This window comes from Scyliorhinus canicula, chromosome 5 (genome assembly GCF_902713615.1).
Source record: "Scyliorhinus canicula chromosome 5, sScyCan1.1, whole genome shotgun sequence".
Lineage (NCBI taxonomy): Eukaryota > Metazoa > Chordata > Chondrichthyes > Carcharhiniformes > Scyliorhinidae > Scyliorhinus > Scyliorhinus canicula.
Window position 1 is genome coordinate 38053941 of NC_052150.1, and position 27288 is coordinate 38081228.

Here is a 27288-nt window from a genome sequence, read left to right on the forward strand (position 1 = left end):
CCACTCCCAGAACTGAAATGCGCTGATGTGGTTTTCCAAAGGCAGATTCAAACAGACAAATTGCTTTGCAAGACAAAAGATTCACCTGGCCTAAGACCGAGTTGCTTTCTTTAGTTAAAATTTTTTAACAGCCAAAACAAAGGAGCTGTCCTTCAGCCAGACCCCCCAACCATAGCGACTCACTCTAGCTGAAAACCTGTTCCCATAAATACTTATTTTTTCTTTCATCTTTGTTTTCTATTGTCTTAGGTTCCCCAAATATTCAAACCTTTTGTGTTCTTCTCTTGGCTTTGCTTTGAATCAATAAAATTGAAAATGTCTTCCCCTGTTTACCCACAAACCTCCTGTAAGTTGCAAATGTTCCTTGTTACCTCTGAACCTATTTTGAAATGCAATAGCTACACATAAATTTTAACACTCAACCCTGTAGTGATCTGTATATCTGTTGGTATGTAAGGGGTTAATATCTGTAAATGCTCGACAACCACTAGATAGCAGCACTAGATCTAAGTATATAATCTACACTGAGGAGATTCCCGCCTCTCTGTATCAGGAGTGGCTAGTGAGCAGAGTTAGAGAGATATAGCTTAGTGAGCAGGTTAGTTAAACATTATATATACTTATTCTTATTTATCTAATCTTCAGTTATAGTTGTAGAAAATTGAACCATAGTTATTTATAATCATTACTCAATAAACAGTATTTGCTTAATTTGAAGACTGAGTTTTACTAAACACCAACCATCAGACCGTTCTGGAAGTAAGCAAAAGAGTAACAAGATATTACTGTAACATAATATAACACACCCCAAATGTAAATTTCAAATCTGCTTTATTTGCCTGAAGCTTAAACTTACAATAAGGCCTCATTACAAATGCAAAAAGATAACACCCTTACTCTTTCATCCTTTAGACTCCTTGGACAGTTTGACTTCAAAAACCTTCCTTGTTTACCCCTGGACACACACTGAGTTGGCTTTCCTTACTTGCTCAGAATATGCACATAACACAAAAAATATAAAAATATACACACATCATCACAATATAACTACATCAGGTGCCATGTTCCCAATGATTCCTCAGCACATCTAGAGATGAGAAATTTCCATTGTCAGGCAGGTTTCATACGTTGAGTTTTGGAGCTGAGAGAAAATACTAAGGAAGAATGGTATTCGGCACTCTTTATGTTAACTCCTTTGAATGATCAGCACTGAATTACCTTGTCACAATAAATGTTCAGACCTTTTTGTCTCCAGCCACTAATAATCAGATATTTTTTGTTTATTGCCATTATCATCCCTGGGCACATCTTGGAGCCCAGCATGGACCTGACCTTCCACAGTCCTCCAACTGGCAGTGGCCTAGGCAGTCACAGCCACCGACATGAGAGTATCTGCACTAAGGGAGGGTGCTGAGGGGACCGATGCGATGCTGCACCATCTGTGACTTGGCTGGCTGGACTGGGCTCTGTGCAGTCACTCTGCATCCTTCTGGATAACACTAATCTGCATGAGGGAACACAAATGTTAAGGGTTGAAGGGCTTCCCATTTCCTCCTCCCAATCATGCCTGATGTGGAACTGTATGTGTCCAGTAATAGACACATGAGTGCTATCCCTTTGTGTGGACCAGATGCACACTTGTGCTCTGGGGGTGAGGGGGTGGTTAATCAAATCAGTAACTGAAATGTGAACTGGAATTTTCTGGTCCCTCCCGTCGGCAAGATTTTCCAGTCCTGCTGAAGCCAAAGGATATTTTAATGGCTTGCTGCATTTTCCATGGGGAAACCCACTCTGGCCAGCCATGGTGAATAGAGGGGCAAAGATAGTTGGAATTATGCAAGTGCAATTGCAAGTGAATTTGGGGATAGTATTTTCCAGGGATATATGTAGACAAGGAAGTAAGCTTGAAACATGGTGGGGCTGCAGATGCAAAGTGATAAAAAGAAATTATCAGAGGTAGCCTTGTCTGTGATTGATATATTGGGAGTAATGTGGTCATCTGAAATACTAAAATGAAGAGGGTGGTCATGAGTATGGGTTGGGGAGCTTACATGAAATAATATTAAGGGAGGATAAGAGGACAGTAGTAAGGAGAGTGAGCATGATGAAGCGAGATGGAGGTTGAAATCGCTAAGGATGAGAAGTCGCTAGGTGTAGAAGCTGGAGAAGGAAAGTATTGATGTCTAGGGCATTTACCATTCCATTCCAATTGCCTTGTTGTTCACTTCTATTGCTTAAAGGGACACTCCCACTGATTTTCCCAGCAGGATACTAACTTATTTCTTTGTATTTAATTAGGTCTAGATTGGACTAGATTGAAACATTGAGAGCAGCTTGTGATTGGCAATGTAACACTGAGCTTTTTCTGGAGTATTTATTTGAAACAAGCCCCTTAACCCCAGGAGAAAAAAATGAATGCCTAATATTAATATTAAAATAAAAGGCGAATTGTGGTTCCATTTTTCTCTTTCCTGCAGGTGTCTTATGAAGATGTAGACCGGCTAAAGGTTATTGCTATTTTGCAGAATGCACAAATACCTCACTTCATGCGAGATCAGGGTCGTTATCAGGAGCAATTGGACAAGATCATGGAAGTGAATGGGTTGGCAGACTGCGAACTCCAGGTTTTGGTTTGAAAGGAATTGTGACCTCTGTAGATTGATCCAGTTACTGAGATTTCCAAACTATCGCCACATTTATAGAAGCAAAAGTACTATTATCATTCGGAGTTGGAAACATGTTTAACAGGCAATTTGTATTTGGCTATGTCTAGCGTTTGTAGTTATTAAATCACTTAAAGGCAGTAAGTAATTTCTAAATTGAGGGTTGAAGTACTAAATATAGCAGATTACGTAAATATATTTTATTATGTTTATGGTATTGAGATGAAAACTGAATACTTTTTGTTTAAAAAAAACAGAAAAAGCAAAAAAAAATTTGAAAAAAAGGAATTGCCTGGAAAACATTTATTTGTGCAGCTAAGAATGTAAGAGTAAAGTGCTATGAATAAAGGATTCCAACAGTAGTGGCAGACCCAAACAATAATCAGAGACTGTGGTCATCAGCATGGTATTAAGTTTGCCGAAATGTTTTGTAGCATCACTTAACCTGTCTAAGATTTCATCTTTGGCTGTGATATGATGGATACATCAACTTATCTCCAGGAGGAGGTTGTGTTCAACTGCCAGAGTGATAAACCCAGTGGCCTGAGTTAATTATAAACATCAGCATTACACAGAATTTCTGCAAAATAAATTAATGACTAGTGATGGAGAAGATCCGCAACAAAAATGCTACATGTTAAAAATGTCACGTTAATGATCTCTGTATACTCACTGGTGTCATTTCACATTGTTTAACCATGTAAAGCTCTGGAATTGTTAAAATGTAATTGTGTCAATTTCCTTCTATTGTTCACCACATTGACGTTACTTTTCTGACCCAAGCCTGGTATCTGGGACATTGAAACAAAGTGTTGTTAAAGTTGCCTTCCATTTATAGCCATTACAGAGAATGTACACAGGCTATTTGGCCCAACTGATCCACGTCAGTCTTTATGCTCCACACAAGCCATCTCAATCTTCCTCACTTAGCCCACTCGGCATACATTTGTACACCTTTCTGCATGTATTTATCTAGCTTGTCCCTAAATGCATTAATGCTATTCATCTCAGCTACTCATTGTGGAAAGGAGGTCTGCATTCAAACCACACTGTGTAAAGAAGTTTCTCTTGAATTCCACATTGGATTCATGAGTGACTATTATGTTTATGGCACCTAGATTTGGTCTCCCTGGAAATCCCATTGACAAGCGGTGAGAAGATAGATTTCTGCCGCTAGCGAACAGCGTGCGGCCAGGAAGCACGTGGCTGGGGGACAGGAGAATCCAGCCCAATGTGTGTGATTGCTAACAATTGAGGGCTAAATTCCATTCTCAATATTTAGACCTGAGCATAAATATTCAATAGATAAAAGAACTGAATTCCAGAGTAGAAGTGAAAGTGACTGTTCTTGACATCAAGGCAGCATTGAAGGTGGTGGTGAGTTGCCTTCATGATTATTGCAATTCCTGTGGTGTAGGTACACCCATCGAGCTCTGAGTCAGGAATTTACAGGATTTTATTCAGCGACAGTGAAGGAAAGGCAATATATTTTCAAGTCAGGATGGTGGACTCTTTGCCCAGTCTGTCAGGATTGTGGATCCCACCCTTCATAAATACGCCAAACACAACCGACATTCCAATGCTGAAAGCCCAGTGTGGCTATCTGGATTAAACTGTGCTTTAATTTTGCTATCCTCACACTATGGCAAGGAATGCAGCCAATCCTAGGGATGCACGTTATTCATCAATTAGTCATGGTAGGCCTGGACTCTTGCTCTAACCTTGTTTCTGTAATGCTATCTGAGCCTCTATCCATGGTTGCTTGATGAGACTACTAAACTGAGCTGTAAGCCAAGTCTTTGTCATTAATAAAACTCCGACAATTCATTCTTTCTACACACAGGAAGAATTTTTTTTTTTCCTCACAGTTAAACACAGATGAGGGATTCATCCTCTTTTAAGCACTCTTTCCAAAAGACATTGCCTCCATAATTGATACATAGGGTCAGTCTAAGGCTAGATTGAATCAGTCTAATTTTACTCAAGATACAATAGATTCTGTTACAGATTGTTTTGTGTACATCTGGCTTACACTTTCTCCCACAAATGCATCTGTTGCAGAATCAGTGGATTAGATTTAACCATGTTTTGTTTTTTCTTCACTCTGATTTTTTAAAATAACTTTAATCCTTTGGGATACTTATTGCTCTCCCCCCCCCCACCCAACATCCAAAAGAATGCACTCCCACCACCAATACAGATTGTGATTACTGTGGACCTGGGGGCAGAAAGAGAAGAATTATTTTTCGAAGGGTCATCCTTAATCTATTTGATGCCCTCTTTTTACCTCTCCACTCATGCTCACCATATATATTTATAAATGGTCTGGGTTAGCTGTGCCTACTTCAATGGGCAGATCTATCTTGACTCTTAGGGAACATAAGTATTTTTTCACCTTTCCCACTTTCCCCTAGTTGTGTATGGTGAACATATATCTCTGTTTTTGTTTTGATCCACTGAATGAAATCCTTCTCAACTCAGTTCAAAATTACGTTGGATCTAAATTTTGTAGATTACCAATTTTCCTAATGGTGCTGACTTAAGAACAGTTCATTTGTTCATTGTTAAAAGTTTTTTTCTACTTGGTGGTCAACACGGTTCTCATTACTGGGAAATGCTGCATTGGATTACAGTTTGTGCTTTTACAATGCTTCAGCACATGTTTGTTGCTCTAACTCCGATCATTATCTTTGTGAAATGGAGAATGGGTAAGACTTTTTTTAAAAAATCATCTTGATCTGGATAAAGTTCTCTAGGTATTTTGTTTATCTGTGTTTAAATTATGTATGTTGAAAGCTCCAGCTAAATGTATTATCCATAAGATATTGAACAGTCTCTGGAAATGGAATCATAGCGTATTCAAGGAAACTAATCAATGAACCATTTCATTCGAGTGTTTCAGTTTTAATAGTGCAGCAATGTTAACTGTTCTAAAACTGTTGGTGTAAGTGTGGACTTGTATAAAATTTAATATTCTGTAACTAGCAGAACTAATGAATGGTGAAGTTGAAAACTCCAAATGCCAGGTATACATTCTTGCTGGGTCCAAATGATGTCCCCTGTGTTACTGTGGTGGTAGATTCGCAAAGGATAGTGCATGTGATTTGTTTATTGCAGATGAATTCTGTCAGCTTTTTCCCGTTCAGAAGTCACCTCTCTGTGCTTGCAGTTTTGTACTTGTGCAGTCAAAATGTTTGCAGTCTATTTGTTCCATGAATTCTGAGCACTTTGAGTCACCATATATCAGTCATCAATTACAAACTGTTCCACTGGAAAGAATAAAGAAGTAAATTATTTAAATGTAAAGTGCTGCAATGTGATATTTTCCTATTTCAGTGAATCGTAAACTCTGCTTTTTGGTAACTATAATAGATTGAATAAAATTAACCTTTGTTACAGATTTCCAGAAGGCATTTGATAGAGGGTCCTAAGACAGGAGTGGGTTTTCCGATGTGTAATTGAACCGGGCACCAATCAAAGCATTGAGTAGGGTAATTGGTTCAGGGTCAGAGTGGGCATTTGGACAGACATGGATGTAGACACAGGGGGAGAAGGTATGTCAGTGGGCGTGGTGATAAGATCCAGGGGAACAGGGAGAGGTTCAAGGAGCTGAGGGAAGGTGAACATTTTTGTTGGGTGGATCAAGGGTGATGGGAGAAGTCTGAAGGTAATAGGAGGAGGGTGGAAGCTTCAGGATTGTGTCTGAAATGTTACACATACCATCATTAGGGTCTAGTGTAAAACGTAGCTTCTGTGAATGCAATCTTGATTGAAGTGGGAGGAGGATTTTCCTGGATGAGTGGAGTTCAGGGTGCGCACAGCTGGCTGATTAAATGGATTAGCTGATCACTAATTCAATAGGTGAGAATTATGGATAAGTATGCTCTCATTTCCATGTCTGTCCTCTTGACAGAGTGCTGTTACTGCAATAGCTGTGGGCATGATTCACCCAAGGTTCCTACAACATTGGAAGCAGGAGGAGAGATGTGATGAAGGCAAACTCTTGCTGGCCAACAAAAGAGACTGCAATGCCAACAGCACGTGACACCAGAGGGAGAGGCAGGTCTGGATGCAGCCACCCAAAGAAGGCCTTGACAAATAAGCCATGATGTGGAGATGCTGCCGCTGGACTGGGGTGAGCACTGTAAGAAGTCTTACAACACCAGGTTAAAGTCCAACAGGTTTGTTTCAAATCACTAGCTTTCGGAGCACTCCTGGTATTGTAAGACTTCTTACTGTTTGTCAAAGAAGGGCACTGGTGTATCAATACATACTGAGGACAAGAACATACTCCCCGTAGATGCCAGAGGTGATTGAAGATGTCCCAGGAAACAGTAACCAAGATATGTCATATTGTGCATCAAGACCTGCACCCAAGTGGATTTGGTGAGAGCCCCATTCCATTGACCCGCAATGTTACAGCGTTGCTCAATTTCTACACCAGTGATGGCTTTCAGGGTGCGCAGGTAATATATGTAGCACCTTGTCAGACTTCCAACACTTTCCTCTCTTGCTGAGTTAACCATAAACCTGTATTCTCTACTACCTAGAATGGGGAGCAAAGCTTTGACACACAAACTTGCTACTGAACGCTGATGCTAAGGCCATCATTGGGGCACATAGACCTTCATGTAACAGCTTATCTTGCCCAATTATTCTGATCCAGCAACATCTTTAAAGTGTGTGATAGTGACTGTGACTGGCTTAGTTATTCCACTAAGAGTGGTCTGGGCCAATATCCTCGAGAAAGCATAAAAAAGAGGCAGTTGAGTCTACATTTTAAGCCATGTTGCACAGAATGATCACTTAAATGGAAAAGTTCACATTTTCCCACATTTTACTCCGTTTACCAAATTTTTGACTATTTGCTTAACCTATCTATGTCGCTCTGCAGACTTCTTGGCTGAGGTTTTCTACTCCAGGCCTAAGTGTCATGGCAGGAGTGGGAAGTCAGAGGGTCGTCCACCACAGAGCCTAGAGGACAAAGCTGCTGAATTGAATGATGGCGCAATTCTCTGGCCTCGTTATACATTGTCTCAAACAAAACGAGGCCGGTGAATAGTGGGAGAGGCCAAAAATGAGAACCACGCCAGGTGAAATCGGGATCTCGCCGTAGCGTGGTGCAAAATCAATTATCATCACATAAGCCCTATTTTCATACAGGTAATGAGAGCCACCCTATATCCAGCGGCCTCCTGTCATTTAGCAGCCTCCCCAGTAAGTGATCATGTTGGCACCGCTTAGTACTCCTTTTGAAAAATGCGAACCTATCGGGAGGGCTTCTGTGGGGTGCCAAGGAGGTGAGTAGCCATCTTTGCCCACAGACAAAGAGCCCGGGGTGCTGGTCTTGCCATGTGGGACCCTCCGCATGGGTGGGTCACCATGGGATGGAGGGCGCAACCACGCGTGGCACCACCATGCCAACCCCTGGATCATGTGTACCCATTCCGGGGCAACTCCTGTCCCTGCCAATCTGCCCCACCGACCACCCATAACCCCCATCGATTGTGGCTGAAGGCTATTGCTAATAGGGAATTGGAAAATGTGGTTAAGTGAGCACTTCACACAAGCCAGGTGGATTCCTGTGGGTGGGCGGGCCATGTAGCATGTGGGAGTCATTGCCTAGCATCCCAAGCACACCTTGATGCATGGACACTGTGCCAGAACACTGCGGGAGGCAACACCACACAGGCAGCCAGCATCCGAACACCCAGGGGATGTGTCACAGCTTGGGGAGAGGGAGGATGCCTGGTGAGGTGGGTCAAGGGTTCGGGGATCGGCCCACATTGTGGAAGAAAGTGATGGAGGTATCATACTGTTTGTGCTCAAGGGTGTTTATTGTGTTTTACAATTCCGCACTCTCTCAAAGGTGCCACCCCCTACCTCACTTTCCTCTAGCCCCCCTGCTCCAGTGCTCTGTGATCCTCGATGTAGTTTGTCTTCCTACCTCTACCACTTCACCTAGGATGCACATCTTAGGTGGAGGAAGCCAGTGTTTACCTCGTCACGTGGCCTTCGATGCCCCTGGTGGGCGTCCTCTGGGGCCAGAGGGTTCCAGCTCACTTAATGGCAGGACATGCACAGCCCTGTCGGCCTGTCGCATGAGCTGGCTGTGAGACGCGGCCTCGTCAGAGGGATGAAACTTGGGGGAGCTGATGGCCACCATCCCCACTCCATGGGATAGGTCCGGGTTAGCACCGAACGCCCTCTCCTCCTAGTCTGTGCCCATAGGACCTCGGGGTTCACCTTGGGATGGAGGGGCAGCTGGTTCGAGCACTGGCTGCCTCTGCATTATCTGAACCAGGCACTCCACTGCGGCCGCCACCGTAGCAGTGTTGGCCCGGTGCCACACACTGCCAATGACATCTCCAGAGCCTGTAACCTCCTTGGGACTTATCCAAGTGGCTATGGATCTGCTGGAGTGACACTGATCTCTCCCTCTGAATGTCCCAGCTGTACCCTAACGTCTCCATCAGCTCTGAGAAAACCTCTTCCATAGGCTCAGCATTAGGCTGAGACCCAGCTGGGTCCTGGGATCCGGGTGACCTCTCTGACTGCTGTCTCGCCTGGAGGTTCCTGCCTCCTTCTCATGTGCATCATCAGCTGTGTGGTGCTTACCAGATTGTGCCTGTCCACTAACATGTCCCACTGAGGTGTGTGTATCGGCGCTGGTGGAGGGTGGGGATGACAGTTGTATCGTGACTATTATGGTGGCATTCTCGGAGCTCTCCTCTGAGGTGGTCTCATAGATGACTGGAGAGGGTGCCAGTCAGAATGGGCCAGCGCCATCGGCTGGAGGACCTGCAAGAGAATGGATATGTGGGCAGTGGGAGGGATGGGTCAGTCAGTAAGAAAATAACAACTCACTTTTGACAGGCCCTCGGGGTGGAACCTCTGCGGCCTCCGCCAGCCTCCATGTTAGTGATCGCCCTGTTCTCGGCCACCTCCAGTGCATGCTCCTCGAACGTGGTGAGGATTCTGATGTCTGGCACACCTCCGCCAGTCTGGGCCCCCTCCCGACAATTGTGGGAGGGCGTTTCCTGAGGAGACAAAGAGAGGGCACTGTTTGCCGCATTGTGGTTCACAATGGTGGGAGACGGGTTGTGAAGGGCGGGTTTGGGGGTTTTGAAGGGGGTGGAGGGGGAGGAGGGTGGAGGGAGAGTTGGGGGTCACATGGAAAGTTGTGGGGGGTGGATGCTCCCGTTGATGCAGAAAGGTCTCCAGGGGGAGGGGGAGGGAGAGGGGGGGGGTTGGCGGGCATTGGTGTCTACTCACTTGTGTTGCCAGGTGTAGGTCATTGACCTTTTGGCACTGGAGGCCAGTCCTCCTGGTCACACTCCCCAAGCTTACTGCCACCTCACTCCAGACAGCATTGGTCCCTTGAGGGAATAGGACATCCCTCCTGGCTTCCAGCAGCCTCCCTAGGTCAGCATCCCCGAATCGTGGGGCTGGTCTCCTCTGTGCCATTGTTGCGAGCTGGCTGGGGTTGGCTGAGCAGGTGCAGCTTAGGTGCTGCTTGACCTTGTAAGCGAGGGGCTGCTGAGAGCAGTGCCGGCGAATCAGCTGAATGGCGCCCAGCTGCGGCCTCACTGGGGAGACCAGAGAATCAAGGGAGACCGGTGGATATCGGGCAGGTAGGTCGTAAGTAGGTTTCAGACCTAATTCTGCGAACGTCATTTGGTCCAGCCCTTTTTGGGCTGAGTTCCGACTCCAAAGTCTCTCGGGACTTGGGTAAATCCTGCGAGGTGCGGAGGCTGTCGGGAAGCCCGCTGGACGGCTCTCCTGGGATTCTCTGGCATTGTTGCGCTCCGAGCGCAAAGCAGCAAGAGAATTCCATCCAATTTGTGGGCTAAACCAGTGAGAAACTCCCCACGGCCCAAAAAAGTGACTAAGTGTCATTGAACAGCAGTGGGGAATTCACCAGCAGAGCCGGCGGGAAACTCCCTGAAAACACCACCACAAATGAGCTTCAACATTTTTTGGGAGAATCGTGCCCAAAAACGTTTAAAACAATTTGTGGATATGGGCAAGGCTGAAATTGTTGCCCATTTCTAGTTGCTTTCAAGAAGGTGCCACGTTTCCTTTAACTTATTTACTAAAGAGGAGCTGGTGGCATAGTGGTATTGTCACTGGACTAGTAATCCAGACACCTGGGTAATGCTCTGGAGACACAGCTTCGAATCCCTCCTTGGCAGATGGTGAAATTTGAATTCAATAAAAAAAATCATGAATTAAAAGTCTAATGATGACCATGAAAAAAAAATTGGTGATTGCCATAAAAACCCATCTGGTTCACTAATGTCCTTTAGGGAAGGAAATATGCTTTGTTTTTTAAACCTGGTCTGGCCTACATGTGACTCCAGGAACACAGCAATGAGATTGATTCTTAAAAATGCCACTCAGTTTCAATTCGAGGGCAATTAGGGATGGGCAACAAATGCTGTCCTTGCCTGCGACACCCACATCTCATGAAAGAATAAAGAAAAAAAAATCTTTTGTTGAGTTTGTGAATGTTGCTTAATCATAGCTTCAAATTGTACATTTGTTTGATCCACATGAGTGCAGCTCTTTTTTGGATGTTGTATTTTAATTTTAAATAGCTGAATCACTCCCTTGCATGCTGAACCATAGTTCCCGTAGTATCTGTTGGATAGACGTATCCATCAACTCATTCACCATTGCACTTTCAAAATTTCAACTGTCTAGCTTTTGGTCCTGTTTGCCACAGCATTTTGGCATCTACTGGTTTGCTGCACTGCACCTTCACCTCCACCTTTGATCCCTTGCTCTCTCATTGTGGCTGTCCCCAGGAATGGCCTGCATCTCAGCTTTCTGAAGTATAAGGGTCGTAAACTTGAAAAGATATGGCAGATAATGGTTTAATCATTCACCGCCAGATCTTGCTGGTCCATGTACAATCCTTTTAGATCCCACCATCTGTTGAAATTGCAAATTTTTCTAGGTTCATCCAGGAACGCAAAGATAGTCCCAAACTTCTTTATTATAGTGACGGTTAGCTTCTTAGATCGCTTGCCCCACCTCCTCCACCTTTATTTCCAACAATAAGTGTCAGGTGCTCATCTTATGGACTTCTTTGTTGTGAACATCTCTAAAGGTCCTCTAACTTTCTCTAAAGGCCTTCTCTGCACTAACCCTGAACTGGTATATTTCTCTGGATTCTCTCCTATCCTTCTCAGAGGTCATCTTGTTTATGAAATCGGCCTCCTCCTCCCTCAACCTAATAAACCGCTGACCATCCAATTTTCCTTCTTGGTCCCCATCTTAGCTGATATTGATGGTGTTGTCTCGCTTTATGTGCTATCCTCTCCTTTAAATCTTTCATTATCAACCTTCTCTTCAAAGAAACCTACCCTCACCCATCATCTTCATAAACTACACATCGTGATTTTCCTTTCCTGAACTACTTGAATGTGTTGTTACCTCTCAAATCCATGCCCATCTTTCCTGAAAGCCATATTTGAACTCCTGCAATTAGATTTCTTGCCACTGTATGGAAATAGCTCTTATTAAAGTCATAAATGGCATACTCTGAGTGTGACAAAGGTAACCGTCCCTCCTCATCCTTCCAGACCTGTCTGGAGCTTTTTAAAAAATATATTTTGATTCCACATTTTCTTCAAAATTTACACCCCACTAACAAACAATAAACGGTACTGAATACAATGTCAATCCCCTTATCAACAACAGCAATCCCATCCTCCCACCACCCCCCAAACAATGGCCCGCATGACAATATAAGCATCAAATAATGAAAAAAAAGGAATGACCTATGGTCACCATTGACATATATAGTCTCTTCCCCCCCCCCCAATATTTAACGCCATCCAATCCTCCAAAGAGTACTGTGAATGGCACCCATGAATCGTAGACCCACCACCCAGATTCCTCCCCTCCACTTCCTCTTGTAAACTCCTCCCCCCAGCCTCCGTTCCTTCCCCAACTTTTCACCCCAGCTACTCACCGAAACCTGTTCTACCAGGCTTCAGTGGCCGCAACCCCTCCCCCCACCTCACTCCCGTTCACTTGCCAGCTTAAACTAGCCAACGTGGAGGCCCTCGCCCGGGTCTCCTTCCCCCTTGCCCGGTCCCAGGCAAACAAAGAAATCCCCTTTAGCACATAACCCCCACATACACACCCAAGCCCCAAAGAACCATCATTGCAAATGTTAGTCCCAACTCTGCCCTTGTCCAAATATACAGCGTCGACTCATTTAGTACATACACCAACACGCAGTGAAAAAATAAAGTTACATGAGCCTACATCGGTACAAGACCCGCTCTCAGTCCCGTTTCTCAATTCTGCCACAGTCCTTCTGCCTTCGCAAACCCCTCCGCCGCTTCTGCCGTCCCAAAATAAAAGTCCCTGGATTTGTAGGTCACCCTCAAACTTAGCTGGATACACTATGCCGCACTGCACTTTGCTGTTGTACAGTGCCTTCTTCACTCGGCTGAAGACCGTCCACCTCCTCGCCAACTCCACCATAAAGTCCTGGTATATGCGTATACCAGCTCCAGCTTCTGCTTTGCCCAGCACAGGACTTTCTCCTTTACCGACAGAAATAAACTACTCTTGGCAGCTCACTCGTCTTTGGTATAGGCCTCCATGACCTATGAGCCTGATCCAATTTGTATTGAGAGGGATCGTCCCCCTCCCCCAATAGCTCTGCCAACATCGTGGCAAAATACTCCGTCAGCCTCAGGCCTTCCACCCCTTCGGGCAGACCCACGATCCTCAGATTCTGCCGCCTGGATGTTTTCCAGGCCTTACATTTTGGCTCGTAGGCCCTTGTTGGTCTTTATCACCCTCCGCAGCTCCTTCTCCATCGAGGTGAGTTGATCACTGTGCTGTGATAATGTCTCTTCCACTTCCTTCAGTGTCTCACCTTGCTCCCGCACCTCCGCCGCGACGCTCGATACCGCCGTCCTCACCGGGGCAATCGCCTCCTCCACTGGCACTTTCAATACCGCCCCCATCACCTTCTTCATTGCTTCCATGTGCTGTGTGAACTGTTTTTCAAGTTCCATGGCCATCACCTTGGTCATTTCTTCTGCCATGAGCAATGTGGCCTCCCCTGGTGCCCCAGCCTCCGCTTTCCTTACAGTTCCCGCGCTGACTTTACCACTCACCGGCGGACTTTCATTAACCCCCTTTTTCACGGCCTTTTTACCTCAAACTTGGACATTTCTCCTCACTGTGCCTTCCTACAACTTCTTCAGCCTCCATTGCCCGTGGGACCGGGCGTTAAAACCCAAAAAATTCTAATCCTGAGCAGGCGCCCTCCAGTGTGCGGCTGCCTCCCGCCCGCTCTCACCGGCACCTGTCTGGAGCTTTTGACGTGGTTGAACACATGATCCTTCCCCAATGCTTCTCCTTTGTCATCCAGCTGGATAGCTCTGTAATTGTTTGGTTTCATTTTTACCTATCCAGTCATAGCTAGATTATTACTTGGAATGCCTTCTCTTCCTACGTCCACACTGTTACCTCTCATGTCCCCAAGGGTTTATCCTTGGTTTCCTCCAATTTCTCACCTACATGGTGCCCCTCTGCAACATCATCAGATACCCCATTGAAAGTGGACAGGATTTCCACATTGGTCACTTCCCACCCCAAACTTGATTGGAGACAGCTTTCCATCACCAGGAATCAGTTACAGGTACTGTTGTCTGATTTTCCAAACTCCCCCTGCCCATTCTGGTAGGCTCCAATAAATTCCATCTAATATTTCAGTTGATGCTGACCTAGTGCTTAAAAAAGGGTAATCAGAAGGCTGTCCATAACGCCTCCCGCAAGCCTGCCCAAGGCCCAGACAGGAGTTAATGGAATACTCTTCATTTGCCTGGATGAGTGCAGTTCCAACAACAATCAAGATGCCTGATACCAGCCAGGACAAAGCAGCCCACTTAATTAGCAACCCATCGACCCTAATAAATACCCATTCCCTGCATCACTGATGCTCAGTGGCAGCAGTGTGTACCATCTAAGACGCACTGTAGCAACTCATCAAGGCTCCTTTGACAGCACTTTCCAAACTTACAACCTCAACCACCTAGAAGGACAAGGGCAGCAGATGCATGGGAACATCACCACCCGAAAATTCCTATCCAAGTCACGGACCATCCTGCCTTGGAAATATATCGCTGGTTCTTCACTGTCACTGGGTCAAAATCCAAGAACTCCCACCCTGACAGCACAGTGGGTGTACCTACACCATAAAAACTGCAGAGGTTCAAGAAGGCAGTTCACCATCCCCTTTTCAAGGGCAATTAGGGATGGGCAATTAATGCTGACCAAGCCAACAATGCCCACAACCGGTAAAAGAATAAAAACAAAAATAGCCCAGGATCCCTAATGCCTTTTTAACCATTTTCTCATCTCACCATGTCACCCTCAATGTACACCCAAGTAATTATTTTCTTGTGTCACTTTTAGAATTGTATTGTTTTATATATTTATTCCTACTAAAATGTATTATTTCACATTTCTCTGCATTAAATTTCAGTTGCTACATGTCCACCCGTTCCATCAGCATATCCATTTCCTCCTGAAGTCTATTGCTATCCTCACAATTCAGAATATTTCCAAGTTTTGAGTAATTTTCAAATTTGAAATTGCGTCCTGCAGACCCAAGTCTAAGTCATGAAGTTATATGAAGAAAGGCAGTGGGCCTGATCCAGAAGCCTGGGTATTCCCACTCTGTATCTTCCTCCAGACTGAAAAACGGTTCACCACCATTCTCCACAGCAGATGCTATCTCCCTGGCCCTACAGTCAACACTCAAAACACCTTGACAACAAGGACACCTACGTCAGCCTGATGTTCATAAACTGCAGCTCTGCCTTCAACACCATTATCCCAACAAGACTAATAGCCAAACTCAACAATCTCGGACTTGACCCCTCCCTGTGCAGCTGGATCCTCGACTTCCTCACCAACAAACCACAATCTGTCAGGATAGGTAACAGCACCTCCTCCACAATAGTCCTCAACACGGGGCCCTGCAAGGATGTGTGCACAGTCCTCTACTGTACTCCCTATACACACGACTGTGTGGCAAGATTTAGTTTGTGGATGATATGACTGTGGTGGGTCGTATCTCAAACAACGATGAATCAGACTACAGAAGGGAGATAGATCACTTGGTTGCATGGTGTACCGAAAACAACCTTTCTCTAAATGGCGGCAAAACCAAGGAACTGATCATCGACTTCAGGAAGCGTAGCATGGCACACCCCCATCTAGATCAATGGTTCTGAAGTGGAGATGGTCGATAGCGTTAAGTTCCTGGGGGTCACCATCACCAACAATCTGTCCTGGACCACTCACGTTGATGCAACGGTCAAGAAAGCCCAACAACGTCTCTATTTCCTACGGAAGCTAACGGAATTTGGCATATCTGCATCGACTCTCATAAATCTCTGCAGATGTAAGCATCTGAAAGCATTAGAAAGCATCCTATCCGGCTGCATCACAACTTGGTATGGCAACTGCTCGGCCCAAGATCACAAGAAACTGCAGAGTGTGGTGAACTCAGCCCATCGCATCACTTTGCCACCCTCTGATTAATTCTGTCTACACCTCCTGCTGCCTCAGGAAAACAGACAGCATTGTCAGAGACCGCTCACACCCAGGCTTTGCCCTCTTCCAGACCCTTCCATCAGGCAGAAGATACTGAAATTCCGCACATCCAGACATAGGAACAGCTTCTTCCACACAGCTACTGTACTCCTCAACGACTCCCCCTCAGACTGATCTGTTCCTTTTAAGACGTTATTCACGATGCCCTATGCTGCTCTTACTCATGTATTTGCTTTGTTTGGCCCTTGTTCTGCATTGTAGCCAATCACTATTTGTTGATGTACTTTGTCGATTATTCGTTTTGTCTACTGTGTACATACTGTGTACATTCCCTTGGCTGCAGAAAAATACTTTTCACTGTACTTCAGTACATGTGACAATAAATCGATCCACCTATTTACTGTCACTCAGCCAATTTCATATCTGAGCTGCTGCTGTCTCTTTTATTTATAGACTTTCCAGCAAAGCTGAAGTCAGTTATGTTGTCCAGCATCAATCGCCTTTTGAAATTCAATCAATCGCATTCCCCTCATCAACCCTTTGCGACAACTTTGTTTGATTTCAGCTTGTGGTCAGAGGGAGGACACGTCATCAACATGACCCAACACGAGGATCCGCCCATATCTAAGGTCCAGCCCCTACATAAGACTCTGCCCATACTTTGAGACACTCGCGCAAGTGCCTTTTCTGAGTCTTTATGTCGCTCGTCGACATGGTTAGAACCTCTAGCATTGCCACAGCCAGGGTGGCATACTGATGTAAAGTGAGGTCAGTTGGTAGGGGGTCACTGGTGTCGTACCGTTAGGGCTGAACTCTTGAAAATTACGCCTGATGTTCCATGGGACACTGGCTTAGGCTGACTCTTCCGTGTTGAGACTGTTGTTCCAAGCAAAGGAAAGCGCAGAGCTCTAACTATTCTTGTTAGTTGTCCGCAGACTTTACCACATATGTCATCATTTGATGTGTGTTGCTACCTGCGACCACCGTCTATATCACCGTGCACTTCTTAACTGTGACACCTGCATTAGTGCATTATTCACCACCATTTATTTTTTTGTATTTTTGTCATTTTTATGTGTTTTTGTTCTTTTTTATATTTTTATATAGGTTTTTCCGATCACCATTTTGCACCCCATGCTGTTGCCACCACTTGCTTTCTGTGGTCAGAATGCCACACCCTGGCATCGAGGGTAGGCTTGTTGTCACCAGCTCATAGCTGGGATGGAGAGATGGAATTCATCTCACTCACCTGTCACTGAAGATTTGCATCATTTCAAGTGTCAAGGACATTGTGAGACTGGATACCTGCTGGGTCAAGGATTTGTATCTTTGCATATTTAGGAAATTGAATAGGCTGTTGTTCAACTCGAGCCATTTCCCCCTTGTGCCCAGTACAAAGCCAAAATGTTTAGGCTCAGAGCCTCACGTCAGTTCCGTGATCTCTGATCCAAGATGTTTGTGCGTGAGCTTTTTTTCCTCCCATGCCTTTTCAAGTGCCTTGTTGTTGTTCTTGTAACGTACTGTGACATCTACCACTGGTACTTTCTGATCTTTCCTGAATATGATATCAGGTTTCCAAAGTACTTGGCTGCTAATCTCGGCTCCTGGTTTGATGTCCAGCCACACTTAGTAACATACAGGCAAAGTTGTTTCAGAACCTTGTCAGGGCATTTAATTCGCGCATTTTTCACTAACGGGCACCAACCAGAAATGTGTGCTAGGGTTTTATTTGGAGCCCCACATCTCCGACAGTTTTTGATGGCTCGTGGATGCCCCCATGATAAGGTTGCCCTTGTAGGATAGAGGTTTAATCAAAGCAATAAGTTTGGTATGACTTGATTTGGTAGAAGGATTTTATCCATGTCCTGGATATATTGTCTTTTAAATATGAAATGTCAGCACCCTGGCTGCATAGTTTCCTCCACTTTTCAAACTCCCACTCCCTCCACGATATGTATCTGTTTACCGGCTTTTGTCTGGGCGGGGCTTGGTTTCTTAGGATGGGCATTGCTGCCACAATGAGATTTCTCAGGTCCGCTCCATCCGGGTTGCAATCTGGTGTGTTGGGAAAGAAATCCTTGATTTCCTTTTGCATATTCAGCATACACAATCCTCCAATTGTGTCAGTATTTATTTTGTCCTGGTAATGAAAGGACGCCCATATGACCACATCAGTGGACACATCAAGTGCTTTACGCTTGCAGATGATCACGGATGGAATTTGTATTTCCAGTTTTGGCATATCATGCCCGCCATTCCTGTTGCTGGAGTACAGGAGGCATGAGATGGGAGGTATAGGAGTGCCGGATAAGGTCCAGTTGCGGACCGTATTATGAATTCCCGCAGGACAGGATCAAGTGAAAATACCTCCTGGGGATGATATGCGTTTTCAGGATCTCGACCTTTTGAGCTCGTCGGAGAGCCCCCCCCCCCCCCCTGCAAAGTAACAGTTCAGGCTATGAGCTTCTCCAGCCATTCCCCTTCTGTCATGCCTGCCCATGGGTCTATCCAGGCACTTCTCTGTGTCAGCTGGAGGGATATATGCAATCGACTCGTTCCTGAACTTCCAGTATTTGCAATGGTTGTATAAGAAGGTCTTCCTCTTGTAGGTGAAGTGGAAGCCTTTTGTCTGCGGTGTTGATAGTTAACCCAGTATGATTTCAAAAGGACTGGACGAGCTTCAGGTTTCTTTCCACCCCTGCGCGAGAGTCACTTAGAAGGGCTATGTCATCTGTGAAAGCCAAAGCAGAACAGTTGACTCGTCTTTCCCCCAGGGGCATGGAGATCCCTGAGTGGTCTCCTCCAGGAAGTATATCAAAGGATCCAAAACAATGTTAAATAATATTGAGAGAGCCTGTCTCCTTGTTTGGCACCCTTCTCAATATTTATTTCACCGGTCTTAGTTTTGTTACCTTTGATCACAGTGCTGTTACCAGTGTACAGGTACCAAACTTTTTTGGTAGTTGCATTAATTGTAATGCGTTAACCAGAAGCTTGGGCCCAACAGAGTCGAACACCTTTGCCAAATCAACAAAGACAATGCAAGCTCCTTTTTATTGTGTTTTGCTCCCTTCATGATACTCCCGAGGACTGCAATGTTCTCACTGCACCTGAAAGTTGCTGCTAGGAAACACTTCTGCCTAGGGTTACAAAGAACAAAGAAAAGAACAGCACAGGAACAGGCCCTTCGGCCCTCCAAGGCTGGGCTGACCATGTTTCCCGTCTAAACTAAAATCTTCTGCATTCCGGGGTCCATATCACTCTATCCCATCCTATTCATGTATTCGTCAAGATGCCCCTTAAACGTCACTATCGTCCCTGCTTTCACCACCTCCTCCGGCAGCGAGTTCCAGGCACTCACTACCCGCTGTGTAAAAATTTGCCTCGTACATCTCCTCTAAACCTTGCCCCTCGCACCTTAAACCTATGCCCCCTAGTAATTGACCCCTCTACCCTGGGAAAAAGCCTCTGACTATCCACTCTGTCTATGCCCCTCAAAATTTTGTAAACCTCTATCAGGTCACCCCTCAACCTCCGTTGTTCCAGTGAGAACAAACCGAGTTTATTCAACCTCTCCTCCTAGCTAATGCCCTCCATACCAGGCAACATCCTGGTGAATCTCTTTTGCACCCTCTCTAAAGGCTCCACATCCTTCTGGTAGTGTGGCAACCAGAATTGAACACGGTACCTCAAGTGTGGCCTAACTAAGGTTCTATACAGCTGCAACATGACTTGCCAATTTTTATACTCAATGCCCCGGCCAATGAATGCAAGCATGCCGTATGCCTTCTTGAGTACCTTCTCCACCTCTGTTGCCGGTGACCTGTGGATCTGTACACCTAGATCTCTCTGACTGTCAATACTCTAGGGGGTTCTACCATTCACTGTATATTCCTAACCTGCATTCGACCTTCCAAAATGCATTACCTCATATTTGTCCGGATTTAACTCCATCTGCCACCTCTCCGCCCTAGTCTCCAAACGATCTAATCCTGCTATATCCTCCGACGGTCCTCATCGCTATCCGCAATTGCACCAACCTTTGTGTCGTCTGCAAACTTACTAATCAGAGCAGTTACATTTTCCTCCAAATCATTTATATATACTACGAATAGCAAAGGTCCCAGCACTGATCCCTGCGGACCACTACTCATCACAACCCTTCAATCAGAAAAGCACTCTTCCATTGCTACTCTCTGCCTTCTATGACCTAGCCAGTTCTGTATCCATCTTGCCAGCTCACCCCTGCACCCGTGTGACTTCACCTTTTGTACCAGTCTGCCATGTGGGACCTTGTCAAAGGCCTTACTGAAGTCCATATAGACAACATCCGCTGCCCTACCTAATCAATCATCTTTGTGACCTCCTCGAAAAACTCTATCAAGTTAGTGAGACACGACCTCCCCGTCACAAAACCATGCTGCCTCTCACTAATACGTCCATTTGCTTCCAAATGGGAGTAGATCCTGTCTCGAAGACTTCTCTCCAGTAATTTCCCTACCTCTGATGTAAGACTCAGCGTTCCTAGATTATCCTTGCTACCCGTCTTAAACAAAGGAACAACATTGGCTTTTCTCCAGACCTCTGGGACATCATCTGAAGACAGTGAGGATCCAAAGATTTCTGTCAAGGCCTCAGCAATTTCCTCTCTTGCCTCTTTCAGTATTCTGGGGTAGATCCCATCAGTCCCTGGGGACTTATCTACCGTAATATTTTTCCCAAGACGCCCAACACCTCGTCTTTTTGGATCTTAATGTGATACCTACACACCCTTCTCCAGACTCAACATCCACCAATTCCTTCTATTTGATGAATACTGATGCAAAGTATTAATTTAGTACCTTGCCCATTTCCTCTGGCTCCACACATAGATTTCCTCGCCTGTCCTTCAGTGGGCTAACCCTTTCCCTGGCTACCCTCTTGCTTTTTATGTACGTGTAAAAAGCTTTGGGATTTTCCTTAACGCTATTTGCCAAATGACTTTTTGTGACCCCTTTTAGCCCTCCTGACTCCTTGCTTAAGTTCCTTCCTACTTTCCTTATATTCCACACAGGCTTTGTCTGTTCTCAGCCTTCTAGCCCTGACAAATGCCTCCTTTTTCTTTTTGACGAGGCCTACAATATCTCTCGTTTTCCAAGGTTCCCAAAATTTGCCGTAATTATCCTTCTTCCGCACAGGAACATGCTGGTCCTGAATTCTTTTCAACTGACATTGAAAGCCTCCCATATGTCAGGTGTTGATTTACCCTCAAACATCCGCCCCCAATCTAAAGGTTCTTCAGTTCGTGCCTAATATTGTTATAATTAGCCTTCCCCCAACTTAGCATTCACCCTAGGACCACTCTTATCCTTATCCACCAGCACTTTAAAACTTACTGAATTGTGGTCACTGTTCCCAAAATGCTCCCCTACTGAAACCTCTACCACCTGGCCTGGCTCATTCCCCAACACCAGGTCCAGTACAGCCCCTTCCCTAGTTGGACTATCTACATATTGTTTTAAGAAGCCCTCCGGGAAGCTTCTTACTAACTCTGCCCCATCCAAGCCCCTAGCACTAAGTAAGTCCCAGTCAATATTGGGGAAGTTAAAGTCTCCCATCACAACAAACCTGTTGCTTTTACTCCTTGCCAAAATTTGTCTACCTATCTGCTCCTCTATCTCCCGCTGGTTGTTGGGTGGCCTGTAGTAAACCCCCAACATTGTGACTGCACCCGTCTTATTCCTGATCTCTACCCATATAGCCTCGCTGCCTTCTGAGGTGTCCTCCCCCATTACAGCCCTGATATTCTCCCTAACCAGTAGTGCAACTCCTCCACCTCTTTTACATCCCCCTCTATCCCGCCTGAAACATCGAAATCCTGGAACGTGTTATCAGTGTACAGGTCATTGACCAAACTTTCAAACTTTTTAGGTAGTTGCATTCATTGTAATGCGTTAACCAATCCTGGGCCCAACAGAGTCGAACACCTTTGCCAAATCAACAAAGACAACGCGAGCCGTTAATCCTAATCATCTCACTTAGATGTGATTTTGCCATGATCTTGGTAAATAGGCAAAGCAGGATTGGACCAATGGTGATTGGGTGTCAGTTGTCTATGCCTTTGAGGTGTTCTTGATCCTCACACTTGGGAATTTAGACCATTCACTCTTTTTGAGTGACTCAGGGATCATTGATGATTTCAGCCAAAGAGAGGAGTCAAGGGAGCTGTGTCTCATCCTCATCGTGTATGTCCTGGATGCCTTTCAGTCTCAGGCTGGCCACGCTCTTCTTGTTTATGTCCTTGATTGTTTTTCGTAACCTCGTCTCCCTTTATTGGTTCATCAGCTCCCCGTTGTCTACGCTGCCGGTGTATTTGGCGACTTTGTTCAGGTTCGCCGTGTTGCTTGGTTTGGATAGCTTTTCACGAAAGCTCCATTCGAGTTGCTCTCTGGTGAGTGGGCAGTTGGTTGCGGATGAGCTTTGACAAAGAGTCATCGGACTCGAAACGTTAGCTCTTTTCTCTCCCTGCAGATGCTGCCAGACTTGCTGAGATTTTCCAGCATTTTCTCTTTGATTTCAGGTTCCAGCATCCGCAGTAATTTGCTTTTATCTATTGGTTGTGGATGATGTTCCCATGATCTGTCTGGCCAGCCAGGTCGCTCTAAAGGTTGCCTTCTATTTGAACCTTTTCCTGGGTCCGCCGGTATAACCAAAGCATTTCTCACTCTTAGCCTTTCTTTTCGGACCTCAGTGAGGCCGTTTCGCTTTTCCGGCAGCCGCATCAATCGCCTTTTGAAATTCAATCAACGTCATTCCCCTCAGCAACCGTTTGCAACAGTTCTCTGTTTGATTTCAGCTCGCGGACTGAGGGAGAATACGTCATCAGCATGACCCGCACGAGACTCAAGACCCCGCCCCTGACTCAAGACCCCGCCCCTACACAGCGCCCTGCCCCGACACGAGGCTCCCTTCGCTCTTTACGTAACTGGGTGAATGGTCACTGGCTGCCCCACCCCCACCCTCCTCCATCCGATCAATGGTACTATCCCAATCCAAGACTCAACACCCGACCGGTGGCCCCGCCTTTACAGGAGGCCACGCCCCCGGAGAGCGCGCGGACGTTTTGGGCGGGAAGTGGCGGAAGTGCGAGGCTGTTTCTTTGCAGTCGGCGCCAGCAGCATGAGGCTGGGAATAGTCATCAGAGTGGCCTGGATCAGTGAGTATGAGAGGGGATGGAAGATAGGAGAGAGGGAGAGAATGAGAAGAGGGAGATGACAGAAAAGAGAAAGGGAGTGTGAAGAAAGAGGGGGAGGAAATGTGAAAGCAAGTGCGGAGAATGCACTAAATATAGTCGGTGCAGCAGGTGCCCTGGTCCCATAACCAGGGCAACTGCACCGTTAGCAGTGAGGGGAACCTTGTCTGAATTATAGACCCATCCAGGAGCAGGTTAATTCCTGGATAAAAGGATATTTTAATGAAAAATAAGTGCATTAAAAAAAAAACCTGCCAGTGCCCTGTGCTGGAGGTGAATTGAAGTCTCTGATATATTTCTCTTTTGTACAGGAAAGAATAGAAATGGCCTTACTTTCTGGTGGGCAATTAAGTCAGAAACCAATGTGCATGTTTGTGCTGCTATTAATTGTTTAGAAGTGACAAAAAACAAATGGCGACAGCGTGGGATTATTAGGGGATAAAAGTAAATTACTGCGGATGCTGGAATCTGAAACCAAAGAGAAAATGCTGGAAAATCTCAGCAGGTCTGGCAGCATCTGTAGGGAGAGGAAAGAGCTAAAAGGGCCTGTACTGCACTCTAATGTTCTATTGTCTATTGTTTCGAGTCCAAATGACCCTTTGTCAAAGCTAAAAGACTTAGAAAGTGGGAAATATTTACAGTGTGGGGTAAGAGAATGAAAGATGAGTCAGCCACAGAAACCAAGGAAACAGATTATTAGGGGCTTTGCTCCAGCTACTTTGGACTTTATAGTTTATGGCAAGTACATGGAACAGTTGTGAATGAGATTGAAGAGTAAACGTAGGCCTCTGTGTTTCTTACAGTCGTCAAAATGAAAATCTTCACTTTACTGAGAAATCTCATTGCCTATGCCATCCAGTAGATAAAGATGATAGAGATAAAAGTTATTTACTGTGGATGCTGAAATCAAAACAAAAACCGAAAATGCTGGATAATCTCAGCAGGTCTGACAGCCTCTATGAAGAGAGAACGGAGCTAATGTTTCAAACATGGATGCCGTTTTGTCAAACGTAGAGAGAACTGGAAATAGAATGCCGGTTATCTTGTTTGGAGGGGGTGAATGTGGAATGGTGGAGCTGGATCGAGATTGACAAAGACACCCCATGGACAAAAAGACAAATGGAATGTAAATGGTGGTGATCATGGCTAAGAGGGGTGCTCTGATTCATAGATCACACACTTTCTTTCATAGAATTTACAGTGCAGAAGAAGGCCATTTGGCCCATCGAGTCTGCACCGGCTCTTGGAAAGAGCACCCTACCCAAACCCACATCTCCACCCTATCCCCATAACCCAGTAACCCCACCCAACACTAAAGGCAATTTTGGACACTAAGGGCAATTTATCATGGTCAATCCACCTAACCTGCACATATTTGGACTGTGGGAGGAAACCGGAGCACCCGGAGGAAACCCACGCAGACACGGGGAGAACGTGCAGACTCCGCACAGACAGTGACCCAAGCCGGGAATCGAACCTGGGACCCTGGAGCTGTGAAGCAATTGTGCTAACCACCATGCTGCCCATAGTGGTGTATTGAGAGATCAGAATGTGTTAATGGCAGAACATAGGTATGCAGTGTGTCAAAGCACAACTTGAAGCATGGAGCAGCTGGCTTTAGTGATGTGGGATGGGGGAGGGGAGACAGTGTGAGGGAAAAATAGATTGATGAAAGAAATTAGAATAAATTGATAGAAATAAACATGGGGTGATGGTGGAGGAGAGAGTTCACAGTCTGAAGTTGTTGAACTCAATGTTAAATCCAGAAAACTGTAACGTGCCTGATCAGAAGGTGAGGTACTGTTACTCCAGTTTGCGTTGGGCTTCACTGGAACATTGTAGCAGGCCAAGGATGGACATGTGGACATGAGAGCAGGATGACGTGTTGAAAGTGCAAGTGACAGGGCGGTCTGGGTTCTGCTTGCGGACAGACCGAAGATGTTCTACAAAGCGGTCACCCAGTCTGCATTTAGTCTCTCCTATGTAGAGTAGACCGCATTGGGAAGTGTGAATGCAATAGACCAGATTGAAGGAGATGCATCTGAAACACTGCTTCGCCTGAAAATAGTGTTTAGGCCTTTTGATGGCGAGCAGGGAGGAAGTAAAGGGACAGGTGTTGCACCTTCTGCGATTACAGGGGAAGAAGGTGAGGTGTTGGGGTGATGGAGGAGTAGACCAAGGTATTCCGGGGGGAATGGTCCCTGCAGAATGCTGACAGGAGGAGTGAAGGGAAGATGTGTTTGGTGGTGGCATCAAGCTGGAGTTGGTGGAACTGCCGGAGGATGATCATTTGAATGCGATGGCTGGTGGGGTGAAAAGTGAGGACAAGGGGGACCCTATCCTGGTTCTGGTGAAGGAAATGTGTGACAGCAAAGGCGCAGGAGATGGATCAGATATGGTTGAGAGTCCTGTCAAGCACAGTAGGTGGTAAACCACGATTAAGGAAGAGGGAAGACATGTCAGCAGCACTATTTTGGAAAGTGGCATCATCGGAATGGAAGCGAAGGTACTGGGAGAATGGGATGAAATCGTTACGGAATGTGGGGTATGAAGGTCTGTAGTCAAGGTAGCTGTGGGAGTTGGTGGGCTTGTAATGGATACTAATGGACAGTTTATCCCCAGAAATGGTGATGGAGAGGTAAAGGAAGGGAAGTACCTGAGATGAACCATGTGAAGGTGATAGAGGGGTGGAAAATGGAAGTGAAATCGATAGTTTTTCCAGGTCCAGAGAGGAACTTAAAGCTGCACCGAAACAGTCGTCGATGTTCTGATAAAAGAGGTTGTTGGAGAGGGCCAGAGTAGGATTGGAACAAAGAATGTTCCACTAACCCCATAAAGAAGCAGGCAAAACTGAGACTCATACGAGTACTCATAGTCGCCTTTGTTTGGAGGAAGTGAGACAAGTTAAAAGAGAAATTGTTCAGCAAGAGGACATGTTGAGCCAGACGGAGGAGAGTGGTTGTGGATAGGAATTGTACAGGTCTCTGTTCGAGGAAGAAGCAGAGAACCCTCAAACCATCCTGGTGGGGAATGGAGGTACAGAAGGATTGGACTTCATGGTAAAGAGGAGGCGGTTAGGGCCAGGGAACTGAAAGTTGTTGATTTGATGTAGACATCGGAGGAATCGCAGATGTCGGTGGGTAGAGACTAGACAAGAGGAGTACGGAGTCAGGATAGGAAGAAATGAGTTCTGTGGGGAAGGAACAGGTTGATACGATGGGCATACTGGGACAGTCCTGGTTGTGGATTTTGGGGAGGAGGTAGTAGCGGGCAGTCCGAGATTGGGAAACCGAGTTGGGAAGCTGTGAAGGGGAGATGAGGTCAGTTACAGTCCTGGAAACAATGGCTTGATGCTCGGTGGTGAGGTCATGGTTCAGGAGGATGTAGGAGGACAGTTGGCACTCAGCCTCTGCAAGGTAGAGGTCAGTACGCCAGACAACAGTCCCACCTTTGTCAACGGGTTTGATGATAAAGTCAGGTTTGCACCTGAGAGAGCCGAGTGCAGCAAGTTCAGAAGGAGACAGGTTAGAGTGGGTGAGAGGAATAGGGAAATTGAGACGGTCGATGTCACGCCAACAGCTCTCAATGAAAAGGTCAAGAGCAGGTAAGCGGCCGGAGGGATGGGTCCAGTTGGAGAGAAAATACTGGAAGCAGGTGAAAGAATCCGTTGAATGGGGGTAGAGCTCCTGCCCGAAGAAGTGAGCACGGAAACGAAGGTAGTGGAAGAAGAGTTCAGCATCGTGTCGAGCCCGAAATCCGTTGAGGTGGAGGTGTCAGGGTATGTAGCTGAGCTACTGG

The 27288-nt window shown here is 45.8% G+C and overlaps 2 protein-coding genes across 5 annotated transcripts in view; both read left to right on the forward strand.

Moving 5' to 3' along the window:
* si:dkey-222b8.4 (uncharacterized protein KIAA0895) overlaps nucleotides 1–5969 on the forward strand; it is a 60096-nt gene extending 54127 nt beyond the window's left edge. For both annotated transcript variants that reach the window (XM_038796922.1, XM_038796923.1), the window contains exon 7: nucleotides 2478–5969. In XM_038796922.1, coding sequence (XP_038652850.1) covers nucleotides 2478–2636 — 159 coding nt within the window. In that variant the 3' untranslated portion in view covers nucleotides 2637–5969. The remainder of the gene's footprint in view (nucleotides 1–2477) is intronic.
* Nucleotides 5970–23406: 17437 nt separating this feature from the next.
* Nucleotides 23407–27288, forward strand: part of LOC119965605 (hepatocyte cell adhesion molecule-like) — a 157793-nt gene continuing 153911 nt past the window's right edge. For all 3 annotated transcript variants that reach the window (XM_038796390.1, XM_038796391.1, XM_038796392.1), the window contains exon 1: nucleotides 23407–23454. In XM_038796390.1, the coding sequence (XP_038652318.1) occupies nucleotides 23418–23454 (37 nt within the window). In that variant the 5' untranslated portion in view covers nucleotides 23407–23417. The remainder of the gene's footprint in view (nucleotides 23455–27288) is intronic.